General features: G+C 37.6%; 1 protein-coding gene across 3 annotated transcripts in view; it reads left to right on the top strand.

Moving 5' to 3' along the window:
• The window catches only part of COBL (cordon-bleu WH2 repeat protein), a 1,839,636-nt gene that overhangs the window by 1,773,253 nt on the left and 52,154 nt on the right, over nt 1-14,229 (top strand). For all 3 annotated transcript variants that reach the window (XM_044064790.1, XM_044064791.1, XM_044064793.1), the window contains one exon: nt 8,611-8,727. In XM_044064790.1, coding sequence (XP_043920725.1) covers nt 8,611-8,727 — 117 coding nt within the window. The remainder of the gene's footprint in view (nt 1-8,610; nt 8,728-14,229) is intronic.

Raw genomic sequence — 14,229 nt, forward strand, 5'->3', positions numbered from 1 at the left:
ATGACATTCTATGACATTGGGGACAGTTTCAAATTTGTTTCATACAAGGAATAGCCAGAGAGTAAATATCCCAATGTATTTTACAGAAATGCCTTTAATGCCAAAGTTTAAATTCTGCAAATGAAGAAGGCAGATTGCTTTCATCCAGAGCACAGATAGCTACCCATTTGGTTACCTGCCAGCATATTAAACAAGAGTAAACATTTTGGTTTATTTCAAACAAATGCACATTAGCTATTAATGCCAGACTTTAAACAGAGCAAGTGAAGTGGGCAAGTTGGTGCCATCCACAGCACAGCTACCTGACCCCACCCAACACAAAGTCTGGTTAACTGCTAGCATATTGGAAAAAGGTACATGTTGCAGTTTACTTCTTAAAAATCTATACCAGTCCTTAATGCCAAACTTTAAACTGAGTTAATGAAGACAGCATGTTTCCTTCAGCCACAGCACAACTAGCTTCCTCTTATCTGGTTATCTGTTGACCTATTTAAAAAAAGAAGACAGTGTAAACATCCCAGCTTATTTCACACAAATCTATACCAGCATTTAATGCCAGTCTTTAAAGTGAGTAAATGAATAGGGCATGTTTCTTTCATCCACAGCACAACTAACCCCCACATATCAGGGTCTATATTATATAATCAAACTGTCAAAATTTCGAATCCCATATGTTCGACAACAGATTATCGAATTTTGAAAGTTCAAATATATAATAAAAAACAAACAAAAAACTTACCTTAACGGTGCACCTCCCTACTTAAATATACCAACTCCAAGATTACACTTCAGTGCAGAAAAGGGAAATTCTCCCATTCTGCACTGAACGGTGCCGTTATACTTAACCTTTGAACACTTGAAATGTCAATCATATGGTGTCGACCATATGACGTTCGACATTTCAAGCGTTCAAGGTTCTAATAGGAACCCTCATATCAGGTTGTCTGCCAGCATCTTAAACTGAGCAAATTAAGGTGGCAAGGTGCTTTAATCCACAGCACAGCCAGCCCTCACAATGTAATTGACTAATAGCATATGAAAATAAATAAATAAATATTACATTTTATTTTACACAAATCCATACCAGCCCGTAATACCAGATTTTAAACTGTAAATAAAAATGTGTGGGTTACTTTCATCTACAGTTTACTAGCCCCTCTTATTTGGGTGACTGTCAGATTGCAAAAGATTAACAGTCCAGTTTATTTCACAAAAATCCACACTAGCCATTAGTATCAGACTTTACAATGAACAAATGAAGAGGGGAATTTTCTTTCGTCCTTAACAGTTAGCTCCCTCTTATCTAATTGACTGCTAGTGTCTTAAAAAAGTACTTACCTTTCTTTACCATAATGATACGTCCAGCAATCCACAACTGCAGTATCTTCACCATCCCATTAGCACATGTGCAAATAGCAGGCACTGTGAGTATATAAAGGGAGATACTTAAGGTATCTGTCATTTATCATGTTTTGAAACTAGTAAAGGTTGATAAATGAAGATTGCTTGTTATGTTCAGCACATAACTAAGATGAGTTAGCAATGCTGAACATGATAACAATATCAGAACCTATACTTTTTATCACAGTATTTTCTGAAATCCCAGCAGTTACTAAATTTTGGTTATTCATATATGCTGATGATTGTAAGGTGGAGCACAGATTAATGATCTCATGGATACATATGACTTAAATGTGCATCTTACAAACTTAAATTATTTGAGCTACTATGGTGTGATTACAATTCATTTGTAAGAAAAGTAAAATAGTTATGTTTGGTTAGCGTAACAATCTGATGATAAAGATGGGAAATAATAGAATTCGAGTAATTGATTAAGTGAAAGAGCTAAGTACCTTAGTGGGGACCAGCTTGACATTTAAGTGCCGTACATAGTAAGTAAAATCAAGGGCTTTAAGACTAATAGGATTAATGCACTCAACCAGAAATTGTAAGAGAGTTAGTCTTTTATCTAGTACTTTCCTTTCCCTTTCAGTTTGCTTATATTTTGTTATTACTCCCTGAAAGATAAGGTTATATCCAACCTGCAATTCAGACTTCTACTTAGCTTCTCCCACTATGTTACATTTCCATTCCAAGTTATTTGCTCTCACCACATTGGCCCATTTACTTATTTCCAGTAAATTCTATTCCTTTCTTCCCTGTTTTCTATACTTCTGCTTATAGACATCCCAATTGTTAAGATCACCTTCCTTCATTCCTGTGCTAGCCGAGTTATTAATACTTTATATTACTGTATGAATGTATTTGTATGAATATTATGATTTGCCTTAAGGACTTGCATACAAAATCCTAGTTTCTCTTTATCTCTTCACCCCACCCCACCCCATTTTATCATCCTTTTCAATTTTTATCTATAACCGTCTGCTAGAATTATTTACATGATCCTTAACTCTGTAGGTTTAAACTACCCCTCAAATCAAATAACTATAAACCACCTTGCTCTGTAGGGAGAATCAACTTATCCAACTGAATTATTGCCTTCTTCAACTTCCAAATTAACTCCTTCAACTGTTTTTAAATTGTCATCCACAACTTCTCCTCTGCTTGATAAAAAAATATACCATTCTTATATTTAAGATGAAAGGGACTAAAACATTTTCACTACTCATATCTTACTACCCATTTCCATAGTCAAGAGTTTCCAGCTTCTCATTGTTTTTATATTTATTTTTGAGTCTGTGTGTGTGTGTGTGTGTGTGTGTGTGTGTGTGTGTGTGTGTGTGTGCGCGCGCGCGCGCGAGTATTATTTTTTGTTTGGTCTTTTCCCACATTTCCTCAGTTCACAAGATAGACCAGTAAAGTCTAACAGTTTCCAACCGAAAAAAAACAACTCAATTCACTGGTATAACAGCAGTGTCAGGTCCCAAAAAGTCATAATAGAGCTAGATTAATAATACTCTTTTAATGTTAACTTCAGGTTTAGCGCTTTCATCTACAAACATTAGACTGTTTGTAGATGAAAGCGCTAAACCTGAATTTAACATTAAAAGAGTATTATTAATCTAGCTCTAGTGTGACTTTTTGGGACCTGACACTGCTGTTATACCAGTGAATTGAGACATTCTTCAGTTGTCTTAGCATAATTCTTTTTAATCCTTCTACCTAAATTCCACATTTTATTATTCCCTACATAAGTATGGGAATTGCTAAACCATTTCATATGCAGTTGCGTAGATTACTGCTACAGCTTTTGCTTTATCTTAATTTATTTTACATCGTGAAAAGACTAGAAACTTTCTCAAAATATTCCACAACTGTGAAGTGTCCCTTCCTGGGTTTATCAAGTACAAAATAATATCAGAGGCAAATAAAGCCAATGTTTTTTGATTAAAACACCAGTTATACACCTGAATTTGTGAATGTCTTATTTACTTTGCAAGCAGCTTGAAATATAAAGCAAGTTACAGATGGGAAAGAGGACATCTGTGCTTGATTCCTCTGTTTTAATCCAGTTTGTTAGAGAGGAACCCTTCCACTTTAATTCTTGCCTCCAACCCTTCATGCATCCTCCTTATTAACCCTATTATTCCAGCAAGGAACATAAATGCTACCATTGTCCCACTCTTAAAGTCACATCTCAAATGTTTTCTCTACATCAAGACTCACCAGCAATTGCAATGCTTTCTTACACCCTGCTTCTTTGGTAATATAGACATAAACACTTTAAAATCATGGTTTAAAATTGTATTGCATCTATATGAAGCTGAAGCTGAAGGGTCTTTTTCCATTTTGGGTAATACTGCCACCCTAACATTCTACTAAGATGGTGATACCTTCACTTTTCTTCATAGAGTCAGGGACTGAATAAAAATAAAATAAAATCAAGTCCACTCAGAGTGTTTAGTGCAACAAACCAAACCAGTGCAGTTTTAGCATATCACCAAGCTGTTTAAGCTTGGCATGTTGCCTCGACCCAGTGCATCTTATAATTGCAGAACTTCAGATGAGACGTTAAACCAAGATACCATCTGCTTGAGTTAGCAATACTAAGAACCAGGCCCAAGTGGGTATGGAGCACGAAAAACAAATATGTAAAACGAAGAACTAAAAGTATTCCAAAAAGGTGTACCTGCTTGTGGAGGACAAAAACCACAGACCACCAGGTGATTTGAAATGTACAGGGAACCACTTGCACAAAAAAAGAGGACACTGGCCTACATTAGGGCCAACAAAATAATGACAGTTGCCTCCTTTGTATCTCTGCATCTCCATGCATTTCTGCTGTGCCATGTTTTCTTGTCTGGAAGTAAAGTTCTTAAGGTCTACTGTTCTTTTTCTAGTAGTTTTCTCCTCTGAGTTCTTGAAGATCACAGCTGATGCCATCTACGTTATAATGCTTTTCCTCATCAATCACTGTAGTTTTACATCTCACTAACCCTACATTGTATTTTTACATCTCACAAACCCCAGTTCTGAAAAAAAGGTCACTGTTGTTCCACATCAGAAAGGATGGTCAGCTAATGACCATATCATTTTTCTCAGTTATGCTGCTATCACCACTGTAATGTTTGGAAAATGCAATGTCTGATGAAACATCTTATCTTCAGTGATGCCTGGTGTGGTTTTAGACCAAGACATGGCACAGAAATTGCAATTTCTCACTTCAGTGATTATTCAAGAAGCATATTATTTGAGGTAACTTCAGGTGCCATCTTTCTAAAGTGTTCCATATGCTCAACAACCTTCTCCTCCTCTTTTACTGCCTAGTTGCAAATGGTCTCACTTCACAGGCCGTCAAGTGGTTATCCAGTTAGCTGGAGGATAGAACCTAAATGATGAAATTGGGTGATTTCCTATCCTTTGCACAAGAATTCACACTAAGATTCCCAGAGCTTGAGGCATTCCTTCCTATATGATGTCATGATCTTCATCAGTGACTTATATTCCACCTATGCCTTCTCTAAACTCCATCAGTATACTGATGAGTCCCTATTCTGTCTGCAGTCTCATTCCTCAGAGAACAGCTTTTCTGTAGCAGAACAATGGATAATCACCTCAGGCCTCTGCATCTATATTAAAACCAAAGTTCTGTAATATGTACTAAACTCTTCCACATGCTTGGACTCTTCCACAATGGCAATCTCATCTTAAGATGGCTGCTTCATATAGTGTAATCCACAAAACTAGTAAGAATAACAACTGAAGCTGAGCTCAGATTTAATTCACATATTTTTGCCAGTGTTGGCCTTCTACTGTCTTCTGATCATCAGCTCCCTGCTGGTCAATTGCCCCATTTGTTCCTCATCACCAGGGCGAGGGTCAACTGGAAGGGGCCATCTGCTAGGCAGCCAGCAGTGTCGGCCCATATTTTTTTTTGCTTTTTCTTCTAATATCTCTGTGTGCATCCTGCTAGCATGAGGGAAGGGGATTCGCAGGGGTCTGACTGTGAAAGATATATACACCCTGACTTCCACAAGAGATGTTTCATTCTTGCTCCCCAACCCTTCCGCATGTGAAGTGGTTCTCCCCAGGCATCATCAGAGAATTTGCACCTACCCAGTGTGATCTCTAATGAATGCAAGTTGCCCCCCACCCCAAAGAAATGTGAGCAGGCCATGCATTTTCCCTTCTCTGCCTCCCTGCTGGCTTCTCTAGTAGCAGGGCCAGTAATCAAACCTTGATCTCCTGGGTTGCAGTCAGTGTCCTAGTGTTCTATGTCAGACCAGACCAGTTAGACGAGCATATTAAATGTGTTGCCCTGTGCACAATCAAGCAAATAGACTGTTATGTTTTGCTAAGCAATTTTGTCTGAATGGATAGTGATCACTGCCTCGGAGATTGTATACTACCTGTTTTCTTTCACAGAAACATGCCTATTAATCAGTGTTAAAAAACATCAGAAAATATTATCCAAATAATGTTAACACTTGGAAAAGTTGACTTTTACTAGAAATACAAATGGACGTGTGTTTGCATTGGGGGAATGGAAGCCATTTATTTTGCATACCCTTGCTTGCTATATAATCTCTTAATTCACTGAACCTTTGGGATAATGGGAAAGCTTCAAATTACCCCAAAGTTCCTTAGTCTTAGAAAGGTACAGCCACTATATATGATTGACATGGATTCAGGTAAACCAATTTTCCCTGAGCATGTCTCAGGTATACTGGACACCAAAAAACAATGTACCGCTCTTCTTTACCTCCTCCATTCTTACTAATTTCAGCATCAGTCAGTATAACAAACAGTAGCAGTGATGCAATATTATGGCCTAGTCTTCTATTGAGCAGTCTTGACAATTCCACCATTGGCCTCGCTTCCATAGTTGTACTTGCTAAAATTTGACTGACAGCTTGATCTGGTGCACTTAAAATGACCAACAACGTATTGTATTACAACAACAACATATGCCCATCCAAAAAAATGTTACCTGAATGATATACAGCCTCCTGTTTGGCAGCATTCTCAATATTCAATGACAGGGTGTGGGTTACTGGGAAATAACACTTCCTAGGGGTGTTGTGAGGCCCAGCACCACAGGTGGAGGGGCTCTGTATCCCTGGAAGATATGTTATTTTCCTGTAATGTTCACCATGAAGGGCATTATTACAATTAGATAATGAGCTATCAGTTAAATCACTTAATGTTTTTTTTTTTATTATTATTTTTAGCAGTATATGCATTTTTTAAATATTTGTCTAATATTTCAGAATTGCTGTAGGGCATGTAGTAATTGGAGGAAGTATTTTACATCCAAAATATAAGTTGTGAAAGTACTTATTAATGCTTACACACACACACACACACACACACACACTTGGACAAAAAAAGAAGAAACTAGAAAATATAGAGGTAGACACACACCCTGGGATTCAGGAGGAATCCCTTATGCAAGTGTAAACCGAAATCACTGCAATGTGCATTTAAAAGGGCAAACTCCACTTCGGAGACAATTTAAATTGCAATGAGTAATACCACAATTATCTGATACTTTGCATGATTCTGATTTGGGTGTAATGACTGCCAGTGCTTCAGCATTAATTACCCCAACAGCTCATGCATCACATTGACACAGGCAACCCCTCATTCACACTCTTACAAAATTGCAGACATACACACACACACACACACACACACACACACACACACACACACACACACACACACACACACACACACAGACCACAGCTTTCTGTGAGCTTTAGTAAGCTAGAAAGAAAAAAACTCTGGTCACTGCAACTTCTATAGCAGTTACTTGGTTTGCATTATTATATGCATGCATGTATGTATTTATTTATGTATATGTTTCTCCATATATCTATCTATTTTATTTTCCATAATCACTAACCACAGCTTTCTCTGAGCCTCAGTTAGCAACAAGAAGGGAAAAGACTGGTCCGTGTAAGTGTCTATCAAATTCAGTCCAAGCCTGATTGAAAGAAGATATCATGGTCCCATTTTGGAGATAACTGGAGATATCACCTTTTCCAAAGCATTAAATAATTAAGCAATAACCCACGTCTGGGTGTGGGTAATGCTAGATTTACCCACGGTTGGTGTGATTTGGTCACAAGGGAGAAGCCCAAGTGGCCAAACAAAGACAACCGTGGGTAAATCTAGCATTACCCATGCCCAGACATGGGTTATTGTTATTATAATATGACATTATTTAAGAAAAAAAACTTACTTTTCTTAAATAATGCCTTTGTATAATACCTGTGTGGTGCCCTTCTGCAGTTTTCTGCTATCCTGGGGCTTTTTCTGATGTACTGCGCATACGTATGCTTACGCAGTACATCAGAGCTGTGTTGAGGAAGCAACGGAGAAAGGAAGCTATCTGTTGCTTTTTTAAAGCTGTCTTGCTATATTAAATGTGTTTAACATAGCGAGATATCTTTAAAAAAAAGCAACAGAGAAAGGAAGATCTCCATTCCCTTTTTTTAAGCTATCTCGCTATGTTAAACGAGTTTAACATAGCGAGATATCTTTAAAAAAAGCAATGGCGACAGGAAGATCTCCGTTGCTCTTTTTTAAGATATCTTGCTATGTTAAACGTATAACATAGTGAGATTACAGCAACGGAGATCTTCCGTTCTCCGTTGCTACCTAACAGAAACAAAAAAAAAATCAAGACTTATACTACAGGAAAAGGTCCGGGCGACCGGACCTTTTTCCATTAGTATAAGTCGGATTTACAAAGGGCATACTGGTTGGGCTGGCCAATCAGCGTGCACGTTTTGGAATACTAATCGGCAGTCATTATATAATTATTAATTCACATTTTGTGCATTGCAATCAGTGATAAATGCTAGGATCATTCTGCATAAATTCACGTCATGACATTGCAGATGCAAAATGTGACTTTCACCATTACAGTTCATTAATGGGGTCAGGGGACTGAGGGTTCAAGTGCAAAAGTCTACCTGAAAAAATAACATCATGTGCTTGTATTATTCTTTTGATAAAAAATGTCTTAGTACTACCACCTTTACAAATAAGAAAAAAAAATGCAGATCTAAAACACTGTCTAGCGAGGTAACATTTGAGCAGGCATAAGATAATGTTTAACCCTTGGATAAAATCGAAGTTTAAGTGGAACTGAATTCATATTAAGCATATGTACCTTGTAATATTTAATTTAAATTCTAGATTGAAAACTTGAATAATGGAAGTGAAAAGAAACCAGCTTATGTGGAGACAGAGAATGAACACACCGCTCTACTTTCAGCAATCAGAGCTCAAACTAACATGCAGAGACTGAAAAAGGTAAACTAAAAAACAATATTGTTGAGTATGTTGTCCTGAGAATAGTATATGATATCTCAAGTGTGTTTATTGTCACCCTTGCTCAAATATCACTCAGTGCTTATTCGCAGAGTGGTGAGTCTAGAATCTGAGATATTGTAGTCTATTAAATAGACTGATGATTGGGTACCTCTTGAAAACAAGTGAGGAATTTCTTATCAGACTATTCTTGACAAAGGAGCCATAAACTGATACAATGAAGGGGGTTGTATTATAGTTTCTCACATTTGTTCCTATTAATCTCATTCTTTTGTGGATTTTTTATTTGCGAAATGGAATTAATTTGAAAGCCTCAAAGTATGTGGTAGTACACTGTAAGAAAGATCGTTATTATACTCACCAGTTAATTTCTTTCACACTTTGGCAATGTTTCATTTGTTTTATATTGTTTGTGTTGCAAAAAGGAACAGACACTTAAGATTCAAAATGTGTGATTTCATACAGATGTTACTTTATAGATTTAATGTGCCCTAAGGAAGCAAAGAATTCTGCCTTACTGTTCAATTTAACTTCATATTCTGTGAGGATGCAGGAAGAATTCAATGCATTTTTTCCAACAGTAGTTAAAAGTTTAAAATTTCTCATGGTAGTGTTATGGAAGATTATACAATGACCCCCCAGTAATATTACAAAATGTGCACGCTGATTGGTCAGCATGCCCGTTGTAAATCAGACTTATACTAATGGAAAAAGGTCCAGTCGCCCGGACTTTTTCCATTAGTATAAGTCTTTTTTTTTTTTTTTTTGTAACAGCAATGGAGAACGCAAGATCTCCGTTGCTTTTTAGAAAGTATCTTGCTATGTCAAAGGAGTTTAACATAGCGAGACAGCTTAAAAAAAAGCAATGGAGATCTTCAATTTCTCCCTTGCTTTTTTTAAAGCTGTCTCACTATGTTAAACTCCTTTAACATAGCGAGACACTTTCTAAAAAGCAACGGAGATCTTGCTTTCTCCGATGTCCTTCAAGGATGCATCTGCAGTCCTTACAAATGGGTTGTCCTGTCGTCAGGCAGCCCTTCGGTCGGCCGGATTCCAAAGTCTGGGTCTGGCCTCGGCTGGTGTCGCACTTCACCCGACGTCATAGCGGCAGTTATTCGGGTATAAAGGCATCAGCCGACGCCATTTTCCTCAGTGTTTCTTGCCCCAGATGCCAGGTGCCCTCTAGGAAGCCTAAATTTGGATAAATGCAAATGGTTCCAAATAGTAGAGAGCAAACAAAAAAGCATGTATGTACATATATACAAACAAATACACCATAACAGATTCCCCCAGCTAGCTACAAGATGGGCAAATACCCTAGGAGTACCACAGAGGGGAAGGAGGCTGGGTAATCCTGACTGCAGATGCATGCCTGAAGGACATCTACATTTATGGTAGGTACAAAACTGTACTATGTCCTTCAAGGATGCATCTGCAGTCCTTACAAATGGGTAGAATACCATAGCCAAACTGGGGGAGGAGGAGAAATAGATTATGGTGTAGTTAAGATCCCTTGCAAAACAGCAGTGGCAAAACCTGCTCGGGATCTGGAGTATAAAGGTAAATTATAATGCTTGGCAAATGTATGCACGGAGCTCCAAGTAGCAGCCTCTAAAGCAAGGCTCTAAGGACTGCAGATGCATGCCTATCGGACATCTACATTTATGGTAGGTACAAAACTGTACTTTGCTTTCACTCAAAGCTCTGATGTACTGTGTAAGCATATGCATGCGCAGCACATCAGAACTGCTGCAGACTACCAGACAGCTGCGGAAGGGTAGCACGGAGGCATTGTACAATGTTATTATTTAAGAAAAGTAAGTTTTTTTTTTCTTAAGTAATGTCATTGTATAATAGCAATAACCCACTTCTGGGTGTGGGTAATGCTGGATTTACCCACGGTTATCTTTGTTTGGCCACTCGGGCTTCGCTCTCATGATCAAACCACACCAACCGTGGGTAAATCCAGCATTACCCACACCCAGGCGTGGGTTATTGCTTAAGTATAACATTATGGATGGGACTCATAGGTATGCACTGCACTTCTCTTCAAGCGTTTTGCAGCTAAGTGGCAGCACAGGGAAGCATTAAATAGTCAAGATAGACAAAAGCAACACTAATGTGCAGCTTAACACAGCTAGCTTATGTAAAAGAGCTATGAAGCAACTGTGCAAATGGACCTAGCCTTGCAGTGATGCAGGCATGCAGTGATTCATACAGAAAGACAGCATATAGGGGTATGCAGGATGTAGGGAAGGAGGAAAGGGAGAAATGAGGGCAACATAGAAGAAGGATACCAAGACAGTATCATAGTAGTAGGAGCAATGAGTCTCATAAAAAGAATTTACAGTCTTATTTAGATATGCTACCAATACATGTAACTGTATGAATTGCAGAAGGAGTCTGTTGTGGGCACAACATGGGGGCTGCAAAGAGCATTTCTGTCTAACATCAACAATTGAAACAATACTAGACTTGCAAACTTTAATCATACTTTGACTTAGGAATGGGGTCTATTCTCATCATGGTGTTAGAAACCCAAAAGACTTTTAGAGAAATTAAAAAGGGACTTTACAAGAGTTGTCAGTAATATGGGCCACATCCTCCCTTACCGGCCAGATAGTAGAGGCCAGCTGGTCAAGAAAATCTGGAGTCTGATGCAGGAAACTCTTCATATGAGTCATAGCCTATGTCTGTGTCAGTGATGGCCTCCAACAACTGCTTCTGCAAAACAGGCATACAAGCAGCCAGTGAGGGGTCAGAACTCTCTCCAGGGAGGAACTCCCAGCATCATTGCTCTCATGAACCTCAGCTGCAGCCTCAGATGGGATTAGATGCAGTAGAGGCACCTACCAAGCAAATATTTTAACCAGACCTACAGTGAGGAAACAAAATGAGTAGGTCAAGTCTGACAGTGGAGTAACTATATTTAACAGACACATCAGCACATTAAAGGAGAACTAACTGTGGCTGGCCACAAGCCTGTTTTGCATTCTACAAAAGGCAACACAATTGCTGTCTTTCTGTGCACTTACTGAAAGAGAAAGGACACATCAGAGATATGTGATTACTGTAAGGTAAGATGTTAGAACAACTAATTCCAAAATTTTGAGACATATTATCAAAGACCAGTTTAGCCAACAAACTGCTCTTTTCACATAGATCTCAAAAATTATCATTTAAGTTATCTACTGTTTGAGCCTGGTGTCTTTGACAACACATGGTCTTTCTTCATAGGTCTTGAAAATTTGTCATTAAAGTTATTTAATACTCTGTCCTGGTGCTGGTTCTTCTACATGTACACAGGGTGAAACTTTAGCTTAGTCCATGCAACATTTGTGTGTTTCCCATATTGCAGTCCCATCATCACAGATCCATCTGACAAGAAAGATACAGACAGTAGCAACCATCTAATTCTTAAGATGATCTTGAGAAACAGGTTCATAGATGAGTACTAGACAATCAGTCTGAAGGCCGTTACAAGCATAGCCAAACAAAACCTGTTCAAACATTGCCTCTAGCTTCAAGGAAGACAAGACAAGATAGACCAGGAGAAAATTTGAGGGTGCCCATCCATTTATCAAGGTTTACCTTGAAGGTGGAAAGGGTGCTACTCTGCTTGACATGTAGTGAAAGTTTAAGAACTGAGGAATATGTTGAGATATGAATATATCATGCCAACATATCTTATTTATCTGCTGATGAAGATTAGTTCCCTTAACTGAGTATTTGAGGTACTATTAGTTCTGCATAGGAATAGCAAGCTAAGTAGGGTTGGATCTTTCATGGTTTGAAAGGCAAGGTATAGATTTCCATGGAGGAGTTTGTAAGAGAATGAGTACAGAGAAAGGGTCAACAGTCTGTCCTGATAACTAAGATTTTTGAGACCATTGGTCTTTTTAGTTGTGAATCTTTGAGGTCTGTCAAGTTATGTGATATGTTCATACTAATACATGCCAACAGGTAAATAATATTCAGTAATGGCTCTGATAATATACAAGTAAAGGGGAATTAAGACTTCTCTGGATCTAGCGGAGATGCCTTTGGAAAGTAAATGAGATAGAGAATAAGGTTTCAGATATAGTATTACTATTCAGTGAAAAAAAATCAATAAAATGCAGTACTATGAAAAAAGTGCAGATAAAAGTGTAATTAATTAGCTTATACATCCAGTTGATTGCAGGTTAATCTTAGCCAGTCAACAGCTTAGATATTTAGCAGAAATAACACAAGATGTAACACTTATATGGCAAGACAAACCCCCTAGGCTAGGAGTTAAACAGAATATCAAATAAGTGAAACTACCCCCACTATTACTACTGGCTACACTTCTAACAAGCTCCCTGTAGAGACACAGAGAGACCACAATATTCAATTCCATTAATATTCATTGAAAAAATCAATAAAATGCAGTACTATATGAAAAAGTGGAGATAAAAGTATACTTAATTTAGCTTATACATCCAGTTAATTGCAGGTTAATCTTAACCTTCTTTATTTCAGTTTTCAAAGTTGCAGTCCGCTCTCTTTTCCATTTCTTATATTTTTGTCTCTCACCTTAATCAGGTATCTTGTTCTTATGCAGACATATCCCCCTGACATTGTATGCCTAGATCCAAATGTTAAACATTTTTGTTTTTTACACTCAAAATTTCTTTCAAGATTTTCCACAGTTCTTCTGCTGTTTCTCCACAGAACATATTGTTCCAGTTAGTTTTACACAGTGACTGTTCTGCTTCCATATAATTTGTAATTAATCTTCTGTGCATTGGATTAGATTTAAGTTTGGTAGAGTTATCTAGCAACAGATTAACATTTATAACCCCTTAATCACTACACTTCAATGGTGGCAAAACTTGACATAAAGTAACAGTAATTTCTTTAGGAACACAAAACAATGCTTAGTATGTTCACATCTTCCAAACCAAATATTTTCATAAATTTCTTCACAAATCTACCATCTTTTGCTATATTTTTCCTTGTAGGCCTCCAGATACATCCTCACTGTTACAAATCAAATTCTAGTCCCACCTATAAGTAATATTTTCTGCTGAAAACTGATTATTTTTCCAGAATTTTCTTAAGCTTCATTGTAGCAGTTTTAGGTGGAATATAAGTACATGCCAGCATAATCCTTCCCCCTTGCTAGTAGGCCCTTACTAATATAAATTGACCATTATTATCTTTTCTGCCCCCTTCTATCACTATTGGAGCTCCTCTAGCAATTATTATAAGTACTCAAATTTTCCTTTGTCACCGATAATCTGCTAAATAACCATCCTTAAGTCCTTTCTTTATCAAATTCACGTTCTTTTCATTCAAAATGTGTCTCCTGTAGCATAGCTATTTGCATTCTGCATTTTTAATGTTAGTTCACTACACTTTCTTTTATTGTGTGTACCTGTGAGACCATTCACATTCAAAGGTAATATGGAAAGTATTCTCATGATAGTAACAAGTTGTTATTCCCACCTATGTATAACA

Source organism: Protopterus annectens, chromosome 3.part0 (assembly GCF_019279795.1).
Source record: "Protopterus annectens isolate FY-2018-M chromosome 3.part0, PAN1.0, whole genome shotgun sequence".
Lineage (NCBI taxonomy): Eukaryota > Metazoa > Chordata > Ceratodontiformes > Protopteridae > Protopterus > Protopterus annectens.